The following is a 23,110-nucleotide window of genomic DNA, read 5'->3' as shown; positions in this document are numbered from 1 at the left end:
TATGATTCCTCTAAGAACTTTTAAACTTGTAACCCCTAGCAGGAGGGGGGAAAAAAGAGCATGTAATATCAGTGCCTTAATTAAAATTTAAAATAATGAGAGAGAATCTAATGTGGAATAACCAGAATTTATTTATAGAAAAATACTTTTTTAATTTCAGTTGAAGTCAGCTAGAGGGAGGTAGACCAAGTTCCCCATGCTGAAGTTTAGTATCTGATATTGTAGCTGATTCCACATAAGCTCAGCTCTCCTTTTGCACCCAGACAGCTGTAAGATGGTAACTTGTTAATAACATATATGCTTTTGCTAGAGCATCTTGGCTAACTATTAACTGCCTGCCATCAGGGAGGAATTCCCCCTCTTAGGACAGATTGTTCCATGGTCATTTTACCCTTTCATGACACTCAACTTTAAATATGTGAGTGATAAAGGCAGAATATTGGATTTCATCAGGGGACAACATAGGATTGTTGAACAAATTTTATCCTGTTCAGAAACTGAGTGATCAGAGAGCAACTTAAAATGAAGTGGCTCTGATTAATGAAAGACTTATTAAATAACTTAAAATAATCATAAAAGTGGGGATATACCTGCACTTCTGAAATGCCGGAGGAAAAAGGTGAATAGCTACTGAAGTTAACTCACTGAAACTTTGCACCCCATTCCTTTCCTGTTTTTTAGCCTGTACAGAAGCAGCCTTATCTATTAATATTACTTAATTATCTTCATATGATAAAGTTTATTGTAAGCTGGTGGTAATTTTGGCCATCCTTCAAGAAATGAAAAGCTTCCTTTATTCATTGTAGTGGTGAATAGTGCTATTTCTGAGAATGCCTAAAAGTAAGGAATGGCTGGTCTGAGGAGACAGACCGTGACCCAAAGTAGGGTAGATGCTATGTGTCTTCTGTGTAGCAATCATAAATAAGGGGTGCTACAGGTGACTCTCTTGTTTAGCATCAACTGTTTATAATCAAAGCAGGAACACTTTCCAAGCTGCAATTGGTGGCTTGTGCTGAGACATGATGAGCCCTCAGGTGTCTGCAGAACCATTCATGCTGGGAGCTGTCAGCACAGGGGAAAGAGGTTCTTTAACACAAGCAGATCTCAGCCAAGGCACGTGTCCCTTGGCCTATCAAACAAACACAGACCCGAGGTCTCTTACTGGTTGTGACTGATTGGCATCGGTACAGTGCTGCTGGAGCACCAAACAACTGGCTGTGAGTTGGCAAAAAGTTGTACGGCTGTTGACAAGACTTTTCTATGCAAAAAGGAGAAGGTACTGGTAATTTGTGCGTGTATTATTTTCATATTTTTTTAAAGTGTGGTGATGCATTCATAGGTGTGTGAAGAGAAGGAAATGTTGAAGATGAATGCACAACATACCATCTCTTCCTTTCCCCCTATATCTCTCTGTGCTAGATTTTCCAATTCACACTTTTGATGACAAACTACTTTGTTGCCAGGATTTGTCTTGCCTTTCAGTGTCTGAGGCCATGGAGCTACCTTGACAGTGCAAGTGTGGGATGGCAATTATTTCAGTGGAGAAAAGGCAGAGTAGCAGGAGGAGGATCAAGCAGGAGCTACGACAAAACTTCCAAGTCTTTCATGGAGTGTGGATTTTCTGAAGTAGTATTTTCTAGGCAGACAGATTTCGAGCTCTGAATTTTGTATATATCCCTATTTTTTGTAGCTGAACATATATTTGCACTGATGATAGCATGGATAGATTTTAGAACATGTGTTCTTTGTCAGTTACAGAAGTAACTAGTATTGTCTAGAGAAGTTTTTGGATATCAATTTTCTGAAATTTAAAAAATTATAGCATGTAATGCTATTTCAGAAAAGATACTCTATAGGTAACTGGATTTGCATCTTTTCTCTTCCCCTCTTCTCCCTTGATTCTGTGTAGGCAGTCTCACATAATACTACAGAAGATATATTTGATTTGCTCTAATTCCTTTCTGTTCAATTTTCATTTGCACATCAGCCACAATAAAATATGAACACCTGGCTTGAACTAGTAATGCCACGTGTCGTTGCTACAGGCAACATCTCCTCTTCTGATCACATGGATTCTTTCTTCGCTTTTTCCAATAATGTCTTGAAAGTATTGATTAGTAGACAAAGCACCGCTTTGCCACTTGCCTCTTTATTATTGTAGGGAAAGGAAAAATGTTTTAATGCAACAAATTCATTAGTGAATAAGGGTATTAAATACTGCTTTCTTTGTGGTGAGCTCTTCACGGTCTAACAAACAGCATCCACACAGAAGGAAATGCTTTTTGAGGAAGAACCTTTATTGAAGGTTGGTCTCTAGGGACTTCTAAACAGTAAATGCTCTGTTCCAACTGCTATCTAGGACCAATGATGCAGGAGGCTGAAAGCTGAAAAAGGGATTTAAGGTCCTCAGAACTAGCTGAGAGATGGAAAACTCCATGAGATATAATACAACATTTGTTGGACTTCTTGGCCCAGCCTCCACTTCTTCACCTGGTAAGGGACAAATCCCATCACTGGCCTCAGGATGACCAAAGAGAGAGGGGTTGGGGTTTTTTTTTTGACACTTGTTTCCTCGGCATCACTGGAGTGGGCATTTACTGGGAAGTGTCAGATGGGATGTTGGCATCTTTGGAGTTGTGGAGACCAACTGTCTCCTATGGATAGGGTTGCTTTGGAAGAGTTCTCTTATTTGAAAGTACTTTGTCAATGTTGCTAAACATGAATTTGTAAAACAGAAATCCCATTGTTTATGGTAGTGATGGCTTTCAGAGAGTCAGAAAGGAGAACTGAGAGAACCTTAGTCTTAAATGTACTTATCATATGGTCAGTGCCTGCTGGAATGAACTGTATGTATAAATCACTGAAAACAGTACCCCCTTGGGAGGGCTAGTATCCAGTGATAGCCTTATGGCATCATTCTCCCATTGATCTCTTCAGAAACCTGTCATATCACATGTGTTTGGCTGGCTACCAGGTGAATTTGCAAAAGACAGAAAACATGAAAAAGACCCTTTATTAATTACATTTTAAAGAGAAAACTAGATAACTTCAGTTCCCTTTATATCAAGTTGAGGACCAATATACCCTTTTAAATGGTATTTTTCTCTTAAACTGGTGGAAAGAGAGGTAATTGAACTCTTGGTAATTTCAGGGCTAGCAGCTGTCACCTTTCTCCTAGAGAGGACTTTGTTTGCTGCCCATTGCCTCTCTTCTGGAGTAGGAAGTACAGCTTTTGTCTCTGTGTATTCACTCTTGATCAGACAGTGCAAATATGTAGAGAAGGACAGAGAGCATATACTCCTGTGGCAGACTTGAACTCACTTACTATGAGTGATGCTGCCAGCTGTCCCCTCTGGCTGAAATTTGCCTCAATACCACTGCCAGATCAGCCCGTCTTCACTGGATATGTTTAGCAATGGAAAACAGGGAGTTATTACCCTAGCTGTGTAGGTGGGATGTTGAAACAGAAGGCTGGATTCATTCCAACTTTCTTTAAATTCCTCTGCTGGGTAAGTGGGGATGTAGTCGTTCAAGGCTCCCCTTCTGTCAGTAGCAAGAGATCAGCATTTGCAGATGCAGTACAGCCCACCCAGGATGTAATTCACCCTCTACAGGTACCAATTTCTTCCCCTTGTGCACAAAAGGTGCATGAGTCTACTAGGTTTAAAGTTAAGGGCCTTAGTTTAATGCCTAAAATCTTATGAGATGAGCCCAAATCAAAATGAAGCCTTTTTTCAGAGAGTGTGGCAGATGCAGGAATAAAACTCTCATGTCCCCATATCCCTGTAATTTATAGCCCATTCTGCTGCTTGAGTACTCAGTGTAATACTCAGTTGCCCTAAAAAGTGTGAAGAGTAACAGAAATACTTAAAAGTCAAGTATATGTCTTGGAATGATATCTGGGCTCCTTGGGTGGGAAAGAAAAGGAGGCTGAGAGTGTCATAAAAATGTATACGTGCAAGAAAAGTGGTACTATCAGCAGCAAGGTACTATCCCCTCACTTTTTAAGCCAATTTACCCCCTGCACCCAGCTAGAGTGTTAATGAGCATCTCAAATATCTGTGCTGATAGACAAGCTGGGATTCACAATGTTTTAATGCAGACTGTGTTTGGAGAGTTTCGCAAAGAAAGAATTGTTAATGAGTAATCCTTGTCCATTAGGGCACTGAGCCAATGAGCCCAAGCTTTGATTCATTGTGTTATCACTACAGGCTTCTGCTAAACCTAAAAAAAAAAAAAAAAAAGGCAAAACAAAAATGTTCCTGTGTGAGAATCGTTAGGATACCGAACTGAGCGCAGAACTGTCTTACATCCTGCCATCCGCAGTCTTCCAGAAAAGAAAAGTAAGTAATAATTCCTTAGAGTGATAGCTCTTGTTGTGTAGTATAAAAGTAATTTTCTCACCTGAATTATTTAGTGGATGTTAATGGATTTTTGACCAGGAAAAAAAAAAGATTTTTTTTTTTTTTAAAGCTAGTATTTTATTGAAAAATAATATAAGGAGAAGTAATTTCATCTATAAAACTGGTGCAACAGAAGGAATTCCCCTTGGGAAAAACATTAAGGTCATGAAAAATAATGACAGTGTTGGAATTTGTCTTTAGAAAGCTGGTTTCTGTATCTCTGTGTCACTGGAAGAGAAAGCATAACATTGATACTGAGTCTTTCCTGCAATAACACTAATTATGCGCATCAGCTTTAAAAATGTACTGGTTTGTTAATTTTTTAATGTTTTAGGAACAAATGTTTTAAATCTGATTAATAGGAGAACAATCCAGAAATGGAATAGTTATATTTGCTTTATGTAATTTCTTTGTTTGACAGTTTTGTGTACAGATTCCAGGTGCATCTTGCGAAGTCCAGGACTTTAGCACTTATTTCACATAACTAGCACAAGCAAAAGGGGTTTTCACATTTCAAGTGATTGATTACTCTTTGAATCCATTGCCAGGTTTTAAGAAAATGTCAGTTTGCTCCGAGTTTTCCTGCTAGCCATTTATCTTCAGAAAACTGTAATAGTGGTGGGATACATTTGGCTTTTGTTACTTTTATTCCTATTGCTTGTGTAACAGAGAATCTAGAGATCCCATACTAGATTGAGATCCCACTAGGCTAGAAGGGAGTCCAAAAACAAGTTAAGAAAGGAGATTTTGCAGTTTTATCAGGTGAGACATGACGCTGGAGAAAGGAAGACACAGAGAAATGAGGTTCAGCAGGTCATCCAAGGGACAGCCAGAAGCTTACCCCACTCTTGGAAGTTCCTTGCCTACCTGCAGAAATGCCATTGAGACTTCCGGTAGAGTTTTCAGTTGTCCTTGTGACTGGCTTAAAGATATTTATTTTTGCTTCAGAATTAACCTGTAAGAATATCCTGTATTTTTTTTGTGTCCTGTATCTCTTTGCTGCTCTGATGTAAAATGTCATATTAAAGAATCTAATCAGTAAATTTCAAACACACACAGTAACACACAGTCCCACCTCTGGTTCTCAAACTTGCTCATGCTGTTGCTTGTATTTTGCACCCGCTGCTGTGTAGCTGCCCATGGTGCCATGCATCGTGCCAAAACCATCTGGCAGCAAAAGGCTAGAAACAAGGAGCACAAATCTTCCTAATGCTTTCATGTCTCTTTGACACACTTTAAAACAAACAAGCAAGCAAATAAAAAAGACTCTCAAATAGGTGAGGCACTGCATTAAATATTCTACAAAAAAAAACTACGAGGCCAGATCAAAAGCCTGTGAACTAGATAGGAGTCTTCCCATTGATGTTAACAGTGCTTGGATTGGGCCATAGATTAATGATGTTACTGAAATTTCTCTTTGAGCAATTGGCAGCCAGATGTGTAAAGAATAGGACAATATTATGGGACAGAAGGAGGGAAATGTACCTCACTAATATTTGTGAAAAAACTTGCCCATGCTTTGATATATCTTCCTTTACTGGGTAATTTAAACAGATTCAATCATTATTCTTCTGAAGGTAAAACCCAATTAGACTATCATGGAGCTTTCCTGATGATCAAGCGTATTTTTACTTTACCTGAAAGCATGGGGCTATGATACTTTTGTCTTTCAGTGAACCAAGTTGATTTAAACTTCAATTATTTCATTAAGAGGCTTGGCTTTGCTTACACAGAAGCCAGGGGAAGCTTTACTATTGACCATAGTGGGGTCAGAGGTAGTCCACTGATAAGAGTCCACAATAAATCCAAAACCTACACCCACATGAATATGTGTATATACATATATTTGTATACTCCCATGAATATATATCCCACAAGAAAGCTGCATAAACATGCAACACATGAGTACGGTGAAAGAACAAGCCACATACATAACAATATACATCTTAATTTTCTCAGTTAAACACAATACATAAATATGCATTGATTGACTGTTCTGAAGTATGCTAAAGGATACATGTAATAATTTTATGTAATTCAGAGCTTTTAATATGCAATTGATGAAAATTATCTCAAGCAACTGGGCACGTATTTTACTTAATACGTATTGATTTCTGTTTTCTTTGCTGTATATTTTTTAGCCTATGAAAGTAATCTCAAAAGGGGGTGGAGTAATTAGGTTTATTAACAATTTAACTAAAATAATTATTTGGAAAACAGAAAGCTTTGTAACTTATCCTATGCCTCTTAATTTCTCTTGAAGGGATCTTATTTTGCAGAGCAATATTGATTTCCTGTGTACCTATAGGTAAAAGCTGAAATAAAAGCTATCTGATGCATTTTTTTGCTTCAGTAAGGAGTATCAGTCATTTGGCTAAGTTAGTCTGGATTCATCTTGATAGCAGTAGCTAAGAGATACATAGGTATTTCTACCTTATGCTTGCTTCCTTATATGAAGTGTAAGTTCAGTCATACCAAAGATGCCTGCGAAAACCAAGAAGCATTCCACTTATTATGTGGGTTTGGTGGATAAAGAAATCTGAATTAAGAGAGTAGTTACTGATCCCAGTTCCTGTAGGTGAACTTATTCTGGAGGCTGAGATGACACAGCTATGTTACCAGCCAAAAAAAACACCTCAGATCCCTTATCTTTAGAAGGAATATTTCTGCCAAGAGCTTCACCTGTGCATAGGTGCTACACATGGCACCCTTTGTCACCCAGCCATGTTGCTAGCAATTTGGGTGCCTCTATATGTCTGCTGGGTGTGACTATCCCACTGGCCAGAGCAATGCTTCTGGAGTTGCTCCATGGGAATTGCAGCCAGCTGGGACCACAGTTGTTTAACTGCACTGACAGCCTGGGAGGATTAGGCTGAGAAGAGGCTAATGGTGGGATGTGTGTTGTGGCTCTTTGAAAGTGGAGTCCACCCCTGGGTCTGTGACGCCTTGTGACACTGACCTATACTATTTCTCAGAACTGAACAATGTGTGGAATAAGTGATGCTTAAATGCTCTATATTGTGTACCTGGTATAGGTCTGAAAGCTGGAAATCAGTAGCTGCTGCTTTTAAATACTGGTGAAATTAATAGGATAAATCTAATATAGGCTAGATGGCTCACAGCAGGCTGGATTCAGAGGCAAATCAAAGCAAAATGTCAATCAGTATTTAATGAAGATCTTGATGTGCAGGCAAATTTACAGTAGCAAAGCTATATGTAATGGAAAACATATTTCCAGTCTTTTTAATGGTAATCATGTCTTGTGCGTTGCAGAAATCCCCAGAAGATAGGATTAATTTCTTTCATGAAATGCAGTAAATGATCTACATCAGTTGAATATATTAAAGAAAATGAAGTATTAAAAAAGATGGGAACTGTAAAACCATCATGAACGTTTATCTTGAACTGAATCCATCCAGATCAAAATTAATGTGGCAGGAGGGGTAGAGTTACAAACCTGTAACATCCTATAGTATTGGGAGGTTATAACAAATAGATCCTCAAGTTTCTTACTATAAACAAGGTATTATTAACACCATGTTTTTTGATTTGGGTGGGGTTTTTTTTGTGTGTGTATGAAGAATAATAGATTTTAAGAGGTCTGTCTTGAGGTTAAAGAGGGAAATTATCTAATGACATGTTTAAAAATGGAATGGCCTCAAAGAAACAAGAAAGTGTATGGACATTTTACAGAGACTGTGAAAACACAGACACTATATTAACATTTAAAAATATAGCTTGCTTGCTTTGTCCTTTATTTGCAGCACTGACTAGAGAGATGCAGGGTATATACCTTACAAACTAAGAAGGTATGCATTGAAAGTCTGACCATATACTGACAGTCTAAAAAATACTTTAAAATTAATGGCATTTTGGGACTGTCTTTAAAGTATTTTGATATAACATCCAACATTCCCTAAGATAAGTTCTAGGCTCTATATGAACATATAGAAATTCACAATCCCAACTCTTATGTGTTAGCTCCTCATATAGGGTCTGAGGAGGAAACGTGAGAAGTAGTAGTAGTGGTGGAATATAATCTTCAAGTCTGGCTGCAGGGAGAGCTAATCCTGCAAGGAACTGCAAGACTTGCATACCCGTGGGTTGTAAGAAAGGTATTGAAGGGCTTGAACATGAGAAGAGGTTGGAGATAGCCTCTCTCCTCTCATCTTCAGCAAGAAAACCCAGAGAAATATTCAGAAGCCCTCTGATGATGCCTCATTTTGATGGTTCTCTTACTCCCTTACTAACCATTTTAAGGGTCCGGACTGTGTTGCTGTCTTTTCCTGTCATAGAACCCTTGTAACAGGCTGTAAGAGGAATCCCCTCCCAAGGCTCTGTCATGGGCAGTTCATGAGAAAACTGACTGTCAGGAAGTGTAAGACCTTTGCAGCCATGTGGGCAGCCCCACCTCTTGTGTCCAGCAGATACCTTCTCCAGCACACGTGCTGGCGAGACATTAAAATGGTTGGGAGTAGATGTGGGCCTACTGGGGTGACTGGGCTGGTTGCCAACTCCTCTCCCAAGATACATGGAGTTTTTTGTTGTTGCAAAACTGTGTTTTTGTGCTAGATTTGAGACTGTATGTTTACATGTCATTTGCCACAAGAACCCTATCCGGGCTGTGATACAAGTAGCTTTTGACATTTCTGAGTAAACTGTTTAAAATATCTGGGGGCAGACATTTAAAATGCATCTGTCTAATTAGAGGGCCTTTGTTTATGTTAAGAAAGAACTTAATGAATCCTTACGGACAAATCTGAATATAGTTACACAGTGTGCTTGCCACTCTCATAAGTTACTTGCTAGTCTGCTCAGCACTGGGGCCTCCTGCTGCATTCACATTTTTGTCAGATGACTTCATTTCTGCTCAAGAACCATGCTGAGCTCTCACTGGGAAGCAGACTGGGCTATAACTCTCAAATGCCACCAGTGAGTGGAAACACAGGCCCAGGGACAGTCCCATGGGAATAAAACTGAATAAAGAATTAAGACTATAAAACAAAGCAAAACACATTTGTCAACTTTATGCAGAATCCTTTTGGTGTCTGCATAAATGCTTGAGACATCTCCTTGTTGGAGCCATATGTTCTCCTCTTGCTGATGGCCCTGCCTCAAATGTGATCTTGAGTTGCCTCCTCCCACCCACATGATCCAGACCTGGGCAAGGGGCCCTCTTGCACGCCTTCCTCCTGGATGAGGCCCTGCTCTAGCGATAGCCCCTGCTCGAGTAGGAGGCAGTGGCAGGTCTCTTGCCTTAATAACCTAGTGGTTGAACTGAGAAGGAGAAGACCTGGGTACAGTGCCACTGTCAAGCTTAGGAGATGAAAGCTGCTCCATCTGACCTGCTAGGAAAGTACACTATTGAGTGGGCACAAGCATCTCCCAGCCTACCCGAGTGAGAGTTATATGGCTGCTTGAGACCACAAAGGGAACGCGTGGGCGAGCCTGGTTATTAAACCAAGGCCTTGTTTTCTGGTTTTTCCACCGTTTATCTTGTTCAGACGGTAATTACTGAAGGGAAGATAAAGAGCCAGTTGCTGGAAATCAAACTTGAGTTTCCTGCCTTGATTCTTCTGACCTCACCGTAAAGTTACCCTTTTTCAGTAAGTGAAAACAATGAAATGATGAAAGGGTGATGAAAAAAATAATGCAAACAACTGGTATTCCCTTGAAGGGGGGCTGGGCAGTATGCCCTCATCAGGTCAGGCCAGTACTTCAGTCTATGAATATTTGAATAAGGTTGAGCATAAACTGCATTAGTTTTAAATGAACAGCAGAAGGATGGCAAATAAAATATACCACAGCAAGGAAAAACCAAACAAACTAGATGCAGCATTTTATTTAAAGGCTGAATTAGGTACTGTAACTTCAAGCCAATGTTTGTTACAGCAAATATTGAAATAACCTCCTGAATCCTGCTTTACAATAGGTACACAAAAATTAGTTCTCTTGGTTTAAATATTCTTTTTGCTTTATATCTTTCAGGGTCTTCTTTCAAGTTATTTCTTAATTCACATATTCCTCCTGAACTGAAGAATAAATGGGATCTGAAATGAATTTAATAGGACATCACCAGCTAGCCACTGCTGATGGATTTTCTCTTGCTGAAGGTCCTCATTTGTTTGGTAAGTCACCAAACTAGGTTAAAACAGAAAGCTACCCTTGACTCAAAAACCTAGAAGAAAATGCACTGAAATCTTGAGTCAAGGACATGTGGTTGACATGTACCAACCTTCTTGAATCTTCAATACCTACAGAAGGAATAGCAAATTATGGGTCTGTGGTGTTAACGTAATCCTGCACATTATTGCTCTCATCACTGCTCATAGCAGAGCTTGTAGGTTGTTTTCATAACATTATTCTAATACCTGAAACCATTCAGCAAAGACAAACCTTTGCATGTAGGCTGGATGCTATCTTCATGTGAGTCATTTAAATCAAGCTGAGCAGATATATTTTCAGTTAATTTGCAATAAAATTATACTGCAATGTATTTGCATTGTCATATTATGCAAATTTATGAAAGTAATTTCACCTAAATTAAAACTATTGTCTTACTGAGACCATTAAAAACTTATGCTATTAACATCAATGCACAAGGAAATTTATAATGCAGGCTGGAAAATTCTCCTTTCTCCAGTTCCACTGAATTTTTCAAGGCTAATCATGCTTTTGTTAATGAATGAAGAACTCTTGGTCAGTATTTTATAAGCATGGGGAAACTATTTTCTGTTATATGTACTGCTAAGAAAAAAAGATAATACATTTTTTAGCCTTTCTTTTGGCAGCAGAGGGGGACCTTCATTGAGTAACATGACACATTCAGAGCCTCACACACAATACAGACTCCCACAGAAAGCTGCAACACTTCTGAAATTTCCAGCCCAAATAAGACCAGAATTCTGTCTTTTTGAGTGCTGGAAAAATTGAAAACAGTTCAGTTTCATCTATTTGAAACAAGAATAGTGGCTTGGGCATGGAGGACTGATGACATGCAGAGCCACTCCTGCTGCAGAGCTCTTAGACGTCGGGAGCATCTCTCCAAATCAGATCAATTCCAGTGTCCTGGCTTCATAGAGATAAACTAAATTACTATCACTAATGATAAGAAAAACCCACTGAATTACTGTGTGTTTTTTTGTTTTCCCTAAACGTGTTGGGTTTTGGAGGGAGACATGTTTTTGCAGTTGTTAAAAAAGTATATGTAAATAGCTGAACCACTTCCTTGCTACCTGTTAATTCCAATGTCAGGCCATGATATAAAAAGAGAATGATGTTCAAATCTAGGGTGCCAAATTTTACATCCAGTTATCCCTTTAAAAGTCCTACATAACCGAACTACTTCAGATTTTTGTCAACAAGATTTTCCCCCCGATGTCTACTTTTTCACTAATTATTTCTTTATTTTTAAAGAGTTACAATCAGGTAGCTTCAAAATACATGTTGTGGTTTCGGCCGAATTTACCAAAACCACACTGACAGATGGCCCTTCCCCCCACCCCTTGCCCCCCCAAAAGAGAGAGGAGAGAAAGAGACAATGAGATTTAGAAGTTTAGAATGACCTAAACTACTTTAATGAAGAATTAATATTAAAACAAAACAAAGAAAAAGAAAATAATGAAATAGATACAATATATACAAAACTGTGTCAAGCTCCCAGGATGACAGTCACGTCACCTGTCACCGGCAGGCACTGGGGAAGTCCTAGAGCTGGAATCCAGTTCCCATCCGTCGCCGAGTCCAGTCTGGGACTTCCCCAGTGCCTGCCGGTGACAGGTGACGTGACTGTCATCCTGGGAGCTTGACACAGTTTTGTATATATTGTATCTATTTCATTATTTTCTTCTTTATTTTTATTTTAATGTTAATTCTTCATTAAAGTAGTTTAGTTCATTCTAAACTTCTAAATCTCCATATCTCTTTCTCTCCTCTCTCTTTTGGGGGGGGGAGGGAGGAGAGGGAAAGGGCCATCTGTCAGTCTGGTTTTGGTAAATTCAGCTGAAACCACGACAGATTTATTGGCACCCAACGTGGGGCAGATGGGATAGAATACCCCAGTTGGTCAGGTTTGGGTCACCTGTCCTGTCCACTCCTCCCCACCGATGTGACCCCTCTATGTTTTTTCTGTTTCCGACCCTCTGAGGGGCAAATAACGAAAATGGGCTGACCTTGGTTGTTATAGCAATAAGTATAAGCAAGGGCCTCCCTGCATACCATTCCTTGGCATGGAGCACAAACATTGGGCTTATCATTCTGAAAACGAGCAGTTTTCTCCACAATATACCGTTAATTTCAGACAGAGGAGGCCTAGCTAACATGTAAAATTACAGAACAAAATTGGTTCAGTTTTACTTTGAACCGGGACAATACAAGAAAGCACGTTAAACATAGAATCATAGAATGGTTAGAGTTGGAAGGGACCTTAAAATACTTTCCTTCCACATTGAAATCTTACTCAGAAATTGTGAGGTCTTCAGAAGAGGGATTGTGTCTCCTATTATAGGTATTCAGAGCTTAGCACAATGGAGATTTAATTCATACTGACGTTTCTGTAGCAGAAAGAAATAATGTATTAAGGGGTTGAATCAGTGGTCCCATTAGGAAGGAGACTTAGTACTCCTGCTGTGTTTCACTTAAGCTGACTTCTGTTTTGTATGGTCACTCGGTCCTAGTTTGCGGGATGTCATTCAAGTCTCAGAAGCGAATTCTTTACAAATTTGGTGTCTTGCTTTTATAGCTGGAAAAAACATCAGAAACAATATGCAACTGAGTCCACAGAGAAGGTTACTCGTTGTGAAAATATGACTCCGTCTCTTCAGAATGCTTGTAGGAAATGGTTTTGCCTCTTAATTTTATTTTTGTAAACTACTTGCATTTTTTGACATTCAGTTTTGGCCGGTAGAGAAGTGTGAATCCAAGGAAACAGGAAGAGAGCTTTACTTTTAAATGACCCATAGTATATACATTTCTCCCAGGGCTCCTCACGCATTACAGCTCTGATGTAATATAAGTGAGAAATTGCTGGCTTACAAACATCAGCCTTTATACAAAACAGTCTCCTTTTTTCAAAGATGCATACTCACATTCTGTAAAAAGCCCTGGAAATATATTAACTTTTCATTATGCTTCCCTCAGTCTGTGGAGAGAGCGTTCTTAGACCTTAGAAAACAAATCTAAGTGCATCTCCAAACATTAGCAGCAGGTCCAGGTCTCTCAAAAGAAATGCTGTCAATTGTGAGTTGCTTGTGCTGTGAGCATTATCACCATGGTAATTCCAGGGCACTTCTTACCCTTAAGATTTTTAGTTGCAGCAGGTTTCAAAAGAGCTTAAAGGAAAAAAAGGTTTTCTACCTTTCAGTACTTGGAAACTGTACATTGCTGTTTTAACAGTATATATCTACTGTAAAGTATCTCTTTATGTCTTTGGAGTTAGTGAGTTTTAAGTGCAGTTTTTCACTTCTGTTATGAGTCCCTGGAAAAAGGGGATCAAAATGCAAGTGAGGAAGGATCTTTAACCCAGCAGAAGTGGGGGTCCTTCCCTCCCACCTTGTCTTCCTGAAAAAATGGTTTTATTTTTCTACCTTACTACTCAGGCGATTTAGAAACATCCTAGATCTCTTTGCAGAAAATATCTTTTTGAAGAAATGGCCACCACCAGGTACATAAAACGATACATCCTCTATAGCATCTGCATGCAAGATCAACTTTTTTCTTCCTTGCAGCTGTGGTTTTCCTAGTGAGGGAAAGGGAGTCTTGATGACAAGAAATCCCGGAGATGCATGGGTCTCCGTAGGACTTGTCCTGTTAAGACACTTTTCTTCCTCAGTCAAACCCTGATTTTATTTCACAAGCCCCATTGAATTGAACAGGGCCAGCTAGGTGAAGACTGGTCCAATTTCATATCCTGAACTAAAAGAAATCTGCTTTTTTGAACTCCTGTAATTTAGGACTGAATTCCAGATCTCCTTGAAAACCTTCGGGAGCTTCATAGTTCACTTTACAGTCATGAATTTTTCCTGCAGACACTTCCACCATGGTAGACACAGACTGATCTGAGCTCCTCTGCTTTGCTCCAAATTGGCTGGAAGCAAGCTGTAACCTAGAAGACACTGAGGTGCATTAGCAGAGCACAGTGCTGAAGATGACAAGCCTTGTTCTAAGACAATAAGGCAACTCAACTGGGACAGCAAGACTGTTGCAAAAATGTATTTGATAACATCTTTCAATTGCCTTTGAAAGTTTTTCATATTAGGGCCAATACCTGTGTTAAATACCCATAGCTCCATTATCTTATTTCCTCCAGTGGTTATCACTTGCCCTTTTTTACAAGGGACTGAACTAATTTTCAGATACCAAAAACGTCTCCTTTGTATTTTATGTATGGAGGATAAGCTTTTATATTTGTATCGTATCTGATATATAGATAGCATTTGACTGTTGTTTATATGATAAGTAAGTAGTGGGCCTCTAAAGTAATAGCCCCATTCTATTTTCTGTGAAAGCACCTTATATAGGATTTATTAATATGCAAGATATTAGGTGTCAAACTTCAGTTATCAGACATGGAATTATTTCTAAGAACTTGGAAAGATAATTCAGTACTATTATATGTTTACTTTGTATAAAGGCCTATTGTAAGTATTTTTTTGATGGCCTGACAATGTTTTCTTGTAATGTGACACCAAAATATAATCAGACAAGAAATGATACTCTCATTTTACATGTCCCTAGTGGAGAAAGAAGTTTTTTTGAGGTGAATGAGCACTCTTAAAATGTATTGAAATGGACAAGGAAGAATGAACAAAAAATGAAACCTAACAAACAGGAAAAGAAAGCGACACATCTAAACTTATCTTAAATATTTGACAATGTAAGGACAACAAAATGCCATTGAAGATTCTAGTAGGCATAGAACAGTCCATAAGATGAACTTAATAGGCTGACTTCTTTTAGATAAATTTGTATTTGTTCTGGTTATGCTTTTTTTTTTTTTTTGAAAAAAAAAAAAAAGGCAGTAGGATGAAGTGTCCAAACTGATTAAACAGCTTCAAGATCATAAGATATGTTAAATAACTACTTGTCTTAAGCACCACCTGGCAGATGATGTAACATCTGGCTTCATCCCTGCAGAGAAGATAATTAGCCCTGTAACAGACCCCCAAATCAAAAGGAAACAAGCCAACACAAATTAAAACACAAAATTGTTTATGTATAATAATTATGAAGAGAGCCAAACCAAACAGAGTGGCAATCCGAGGAAAAAAAAAAAAAATTAATGAGAAGGAATGCAGATGAACAGGGCTCTGAGGGTGAAGGTTGCACCACTGAGTAAGGAAAAACAAAAAAATAGCATTCGTATGATGTTTTCTTTTGTGCATGTGAGTCATTCGTGGATCTTAGCCTGGAAAAGAGACTTTCATTAAATAAGGGGAATCTTGCAGTGTGGGGCTTGATTCTCTGCCTATTTACTTCCAGGTGTGATCCTCAGACATACCTCTGGTCACAAAGTCTTAGCATCTCATCTCGGTGCTAGATGAAAGAGGCACAACACCCTTGACTGTCCATCTTGATACTACTCAACTCTTATCTTGCTCTGGGCCTCTGTTTCAGTTTGTTTTAGTAGGTGTCTTTAAGTCATGGGCTTACTCCAGGGACTGTCCCCAAATAGGCAGCATGACAAGACTGCAATTGGTTTGTCTTCTTTTATGCTGCACTGTCTTCTAACACTGTCTCAGTGGGGTTTGTACCTTCATGCCTTAGCTGCCATCAAACCAAAGCATGCCACACAATCTTCTGACTTCGTGCTGTCCCAGTATGGCTGTGGTGGCATCCAACACAGCCCTTACAACATTACAGATGCTTTGAACTGAAATTATATGTATTAAACAATAAAAATCTGAGTGCCACAGGGAAGCTACGTGGGCCTGAAAGAGTAAGGTCAGCAACAAAGGCTACATAGTCCTGTCCCCTCTAGAGAGAGTTAGAGTTACCCCTAAGCTACACAGGTGAGAAACAATCTTTGACATTTGGCTGTGGGGACAGGACATCTCTCTGGCACTCTTCTATCTTGTCGTACAGATGTGTCCAGTATGGCCTGAGCACTTTAGCCTTTTTTTTGACAATACAACATATCTGTGCTTAAAAAACATGCGTTAATCCAGTCAGCTAAAACCTGCTTCTTGTGATATTGAAGTGGTTAATTTACTGCACAGAATCACCTGACATTACTATATATTTATTGGTAAAAATTTTGTTGTAAATAAACCACAGTAGGTACAAAATTACAACGGCTAGGCTACTTGGAGGCATCCCCTTGAATTGTAACCATATTTTAGCCAGGTAAATCCACACTGGGAAAGGACATTGCTATTGTTTCAGACATTCAGAAACAAGTTTCTCTGTAATGAAGTTAATCAGTAAACTATATAACCTCTGGCCTGTGTCACTCCTTTGCTAGTCTTAAAGAAAGTTCTCACAGTAAAGAAGTCTAAAGGATATGGACAAAGTGGAAATAGGAAGTTTTATTTATATGTAGTCTTTAGGGGGAAAAAAAAAAAAAGAAAAAGAGAGGGGGGAAAAAGGGCTGAATACCTTAAGGAGAGTATTTTTCTTCAAGAAATGGTCAGACTGAAGACAGACTAAGGTAGGATACTGTCGTGTTCTTGCTTGGACATGTTTGTCACCTGATCTTGCATTCTTCCTTGAAACTGTAGGATAGTAGAAGATTGTTTAAACTAAACGATCTTTAAAGATCTACAAATAATTTGTTCAGAGTTAAATCAGAATTTCATTAATGGTTATGTTAAGATTTCTGAATTACTTAATCCTGAATCTTGTTCTAATATCTTTAAGTTCATTCATGAATATCCTACCGAGAGCTAGAGGTTCGTATTTTAAACCTGCTTTGAATTCTTTTCCCTTTAATTAGCTTTATACTAATGGAACAATACTGTTTACATTGAAATGTGTTCTCTTTGTAATTTCTGTAATATTTTGAAAAAAATGTTATTCTTCAATCTACATGTAACCTCAGTGTAATTCTGCAAATTGAAAGCACTTTCTTTAGTTCCTACAAAGAAAATTCCCTTTTACTTCTATAAGTGGTTAAGTCTAGGTCAAATATTTTTTCAAGTCTTGTGTAAAATATCCTGTGTAAAATTTAAAAGAACAAAAGGAAAACTCTCCAATGAGTTTCAGTTGCAAGTGGTGGTGTGGAAAAGTACTTGTACAATATGACCATATCCATGTGCAGGTTTCACTTTGGTATTGGTAAGCTTTCCAGATTTCTGTGAAATGTCTTTCATTGAAAAACATGTATTTGCAAAACATAATCTAAAAGATCTACAGCTATAAGTAACATCACGTTTGTGTGGGTTTAAGTAGTCTTTCTTTAAAGATGTAAAAGGTGTGCTTCCAAAAGGAAAAACAGACAAAAGTTTCAAAATAGTTAAGGCCACACAAATATAAAAGATATCTGTATTCCAGTGAGCTCATTTCTGATTTCACTTTCACTGCTTTATACTAACTGCAACTCCAGCAATTTCAGTGGGCTGGCTTATGCCTTACACTGGCAGGAGACCAGCCCCTCTCAGACTTCTACAAATATCTGGATAAAAGCATATGTACATTCTGGTTGGCAAGATAAGATTAGTTATCATTTGCAATAAGAAACTATTTGTTCTAGACTACCGTGTACTTTGCAAAGCAGAATTCAAAAAAATGAGTGTGGTTTTCAAATATCAGGCAGGACAGAGCAGTGCACTGTATGCTTCTGAAAGCAGAATCCCTTCAGCTTTTGTTGGAAGCCCCGTGAACACATGGGGAACACACCTTAGACCACCCTTTTTAGATCAGGTCGTAGAAATAGTTCGTCACAGTAATTTCAAGGCATCTAGTTTCTATATCAACCTCATAATTTCTTTCAATTTTTTAAGATAATATTTCAGAGTAAAAGGGCGTTTCAACTGAAAAAATGAAACAGTTCCATTTTGAAATCATCTTTATTGAACACCTCCCCAGTTCTAAATAATTATTTTTAGGAATGATTTTAGATCACTAGTGCTTTGGAGCATACCATTTTTTGCAATATTTAATTCTAGGCTCATTGAAAATTTTGTGGGGAAAAAAAAATTAAATTTTACAACTGTTTTTGATCTGCTCTGGGTAGAGAATGGTGTCTCACTGAGTCAGCCACAGTTGGCTGATTTCTAAGGATGAAATACAGATACCCACTACGCCCTTCAAACAGGTCTACTTAAAAAAAAAGAAAAAAAAAGAAAAAAAAACCCCTTAAGCAGGAAAACCTACATAGTTACAACCTAATTATCTTTAAAAATCAGTCTGGTCTCCATAACTGTAGTATTCAAGCACTTTCCAGAGTTTTTGCTGTAAACCTGTTTTACATCAAACAAGACCATGTTCTCTCAGTCTCTCTCAACCCTGCCTGTTCTTCCTTTTCCCTTCCAGTGCTCTGAGCATGGACTCAAATCAGCTGAATTGTTAAACTATGTGCCTGACACAGAAGGAAAAAGAAGGAAGCTGGTTGTTTGGGGTTTTTTTTCCCCATATTTAACTTTATACATCATAACATATACATTTTGTTTCCTCCAGAAGCAGAGTAGAATTAATGATTGTGAAGATTTTTCTAAACATATCTGTAACCCAGAAGGATCTACAGTGGTTTAAATAAACATCCAATATTGTCTCAGCATGTGCTGCAGTTCTTTAGCAGTCCTGAGTTTTTTTAACAAGCCCTGAGAGTATTTTTTTGCTGTGGAAGGAGTGTTGCTTTCTCCTCTTGCTCTTTCAGAGGCCCAAGCACTTCAGGTGGTATAGAGCTTTTGTGGAATTTCCTGTGGATGGCATAAAGTTAAAAATCAACAATATCTTCCTTATCATTTTGGGATCTTCCCACTTTCCTTTAGCAGACTCAATCAACTAAGTAAATACTAACTAGCAAATGAAAATTTAGGTCTCCATGGTGAACAAATTCCTTTCCAAAGAGACACTGAATGATTTGTATGATTGTGTACCTCACAATTAACACCAGTTTTTGAACCTGGACTACCTTGACCAGTCTTAATGAGCAGCAGTCTCAACAAACAGTAAACACAAAGAAAGACCACCCACTCATTAAGCCTCTACTGAACAATAAAGGTCAGCATCAAACCATTGCTGTTCTCACCTTTCACGTGATTTGTCACCACTGCGGCTGGCAGGTATCAGTAACAGTTTGCATTTGATGCATGAGCTATAACTGCACTTCCAGGCTCTTCCATAAAGTCCCCTGTATTTTGTCTCAGGTCTTCGTATGTCTATGCTGTTTATTTAAAGGGCATAAACTTGGGTTTGCGGAGTGCCTTCTGCTTCTGCTACTGTAGTGGTCGAGGCCCTGGCCTCTTCTGGAGACACTAAATGCAACCATAATTAAACTAATTGTTAATAATAAATGGCACCGTTATTCTCATGCGGTTTTGCATCATGTTTTTCCAGAGGTGCATCTTTCTGCTTATTCTTAAACTGGGACCTCAGCATTTGCTATTGGCAAAGATGTGCTGTGGACAATACAGCAATCACACAAATCCAAAACGCTTGTATGGCTTCTGCAGCATGGTAAAGTAGGAAGGGCAGAAGGCTGCAGAGCAAGAGGGTTAGACCTTGAAAGTGAAAGGCATGTGAAATGAAAAGGTTAGTTTCTGGCACTAATTGAAGTGAGACAAAGGGGAGGGAAGAATCCCCTGCTACACATTTTAATTATTGTTGTCATTACAGATGTTCCCTCTTCTTAACTGTGAGCATTTCTTCATTGTTTCTGATTCCTCAGAAGTGAAGGAGACTTGCCAGGGAACTGATTTTCTGTCAGCAAAAATGCTTTTGGAGTGCTTCTGAAGCACTGTTAAGTAATGGTCACCAATGAACATTAATCTATGATTTCCTTGTAAATACTTCTGTTGATTCCAAAAAAAGTGGGACTCAGCATCTTCCTGGAAATATGCACTATTTTTCTCAGATTCTCTTCTTGGAACTAATGAAGGAATTGTGTCAGTGTTTTCATGAACCAGCAAGATGTGTCTTTCTCCAACAGAAAATATGAAGTAATTTGTAAATAACTTTTAAATTATTCTTTTCAGCTGTTTGACATGGCTTGATTTTAAGTACACTACCCAAGGACTGCTAGATGTTGTTGTACTTGTAGTACAGGAAAAAAAAAAAAAAGACTTAAGTTGTTTGCATATTTAAACCTGCTATTTACCGGCCAAAGTTAAGGTAGCCTCCAGATACTGTGTTGATCCCGACAGGAAAGATTGCCATTCCTGTTACTGCTGCCAGGTTTGTTGTTGGCTAAGAGATGAAGAGTGCTGGCTCACAGAGGTGCTTCATATGAGAACCACACACCTGCACTGAAGGGCATAGAGTTGTACAGGCTGGGAACCAGGCTGCAGAGGCTGGGTGGCAAGAAGGTTGCATCTCACCACTTATCCCTCTTCCTTCATGGTAACCTCACCTTTCCCTTTCAGGCTCTTCTTGAAGGTTTATTTCATGTTCTTAGTCTTCTAATTAAGCCTCGCTCTTGTCATCTTTCCCCAGTGCAGTTTTTCCCTGTCATGGCTTATTCATTCAGAATTAAATAGAAATTAACATGATGTTTGAGTCTTGATCTACCTTTCACCAATGCCGCAGGATTTTTGACTTTTGCTTGTATTTCTCTTATTCTTCTGTGAAACCTAATCTGGGTTGCCAGCTTCTCTATGGCATGGATTGCTCGCTCTTGTAAACTGAACATTTATACGATTAGCTGCTTGCTATCTTTCACGATTTTTTTAATGTAAGTTCCAGTGCTGGACATTTCCACCAATAATAAAGAAGTGGCTGAGAATGGCTAAGTTACTTTTAAAATATCTTGCAATGTATTTGCATGGAACCAGGACCAAAGCAAATCTGAGCTCAGATAATGCAATCTTTATGATTATGCCTTGTTTTTGAGATGGATGTCTGGAAGTGGAAATTTCTCTGATAACTGCAGTTTCATGGTGGTAATAGAAATTGGTTTTGCATTATTATTTTCCAGGTATCCTTTCAGAGCCAATGAGTTCTCCAGTGCAAGAGGCAGATGTGTCACCTTACACACAGTACAACAGCGTGCCATTTCCCCAAGTTCAGCCTCAGATTTCATCACCCCCATATTACTCCAACCTAGGCTTCTACCCTCCGCAGCATGAGGAATGGTATTCCCCCGGGATGTACGAGCTCAGGAGAATGCCCTCAGAGAACTTTTTCACAAGGGAGACAGAGATAATAGATATCCCTGCAGCCAAAAAGCCTAGACTGGGTCACTCCACGGGAAGAGTGAAAGGAGAAGAGCTCTGTGTGGTCTGCGGTGACAAAGCCTCTGGGTACCACTACAACGCTCTTACTTGTGAAGGATGCAAAGGTAGGATGAAATAAATTACAGAATACAATTGAGCTAATAAGCACAGCAGTTTCTGAATATATTTTTCTTTCTTGTTAATTTTATCTGAGTCATTAAGCATTTTAGAGATTTACGTTTGCATCTGGTGTGCACTGTTACCTATTTTCCCCAAGACAGATTGGCAGTGTCTTCCACCATTGTCCTGTGCTTACAGAGCACAGTTGGCCAACCTACAGCTCCTAAAGATGGTTGGCCAACCTACGGCTATCTAAAGATGGTTACTCTGTGACACAGCTGAGGTACCTCATAGAAAGAAAAATAATGCCTCAGTTCTTCATTCGATTTTGAGAATAAATATTTCATTATTATTTCTGTTGTATGGATAAAGGCTAAAGCTATGGCCATTACTGAAGCACTAAAATGTCTTAATGTGGAGCTCACTGTCACTGAGAGTGGACTTAGAATTAATTTGGGAGGTTTGCTTTATCTATTACAAATTCATTTCTGAGGGTATAATAGACCACACTGGTCAATCACTCAAAACTGGAATACAGTCAAGGGTCATATACTTTATCTCAAGAATTCCAATAAATAAGAGATTTTTTTTCTTTCTGCTGTCCATGTTAATAGTCTCAAAGTCAAAAAATATGAATTAACTCATATGAATGCTGTCATTATAAACCAGATTAAACTCAGTTTTAATGTGCAGATTCCAAGTAATATTACATTTACTCTTAGTAAGCTGTTCCTACTGTTTCTTAACTTCACTGTTAAATGTCTTAGTAACTTTTCAAAGACTTACAATTACAAACTATGGAATTTGTAATGACTAGGAGAGAGGTCAAAATCACCAGGTAAATACTCAGACTGAAACCCATGATGAAAGGAAATATGTGTTCATCTCTCTACTGATTCAGTTTGAATCACTCTATGTAACAGTAATTTTACTGCTTTATTGGGATAATTTGTTTTATGTTTTCGCTCTGTTTCATGACTGCAACATCAATTACAAAGAATAGTAACCTTGATCAAACATAGTAAAAGTTGAATTATTTAAAGATAATGCATTCTGTTTCTACAATAAACTTTAGAGGTGATTAAAGTACCAGCTGATTCAGTAAAAAGATGTGCTGAGGACAGTAATTCTGTTTGGCAAGGTGGAAGGGATACTATGTTTTCTAGATATCTGATCATTCTCGTGTGTCTGTGGAATTTTTCACATGGGTATACATTACCCTCAAAGCATCATGACCAAAATCGGGCTTGGTACTTCAGTTGTGCTCTTATCAGTGCA

The 23,110-nt window shown here is 38.5% G+C and overlaps 1 protein-coding gene across 3 annotated transcripts in view; it reads left to right on the top strand.

Annotated features, from left to right (window-relative positions):
* The first annotated feature begins 10,446 nt into the window (after positions 1–10,446).
* The window catches only part of NR1H4 (nuclear receptor subfamily 1 group H member 4), a 35,246-nt gene continuing 22,582 nt past the window's right edge, over positions 10,447–23,110 (top strand). For 2 of the 3 annotated variants that reach the window (XM_074168541.1, XM_074168540.1), the window contains exons 1-2: positions 10,447–10,531; positions 21,475–21,837. In XM_074168541.1, coding sequence (XP_074024642.1) covers positions 10,447–10,531; positions 21,475–21,837 — 448 coding nt within the window. Of the gene's footprint in view, positions 10,532–21,474; positions 21,838–23,110 lie in introns of those variants that run through there. The other variant, XM_074168542.1, reaches the window with a different exon arrangement.

The sequence above is a fragment of the Numenius arquata genome, chromosome 2 (genome assembly GCF_964106895.1).
Source record: "Numenius arquata chromosome 2, bNumArq3.hap1.1, whole genome shotgun sequence".
Classification (NCBI taxonomy): domain Eukaryota; kingdom Metazoa; phylum Chordata; class Aves; order Charadriiformes; family Scolopacidae; genus Numenius; species Numenius arquata.
This window is presented reverse-complemented; position numbering and strand designations above follow the sequence as displayed.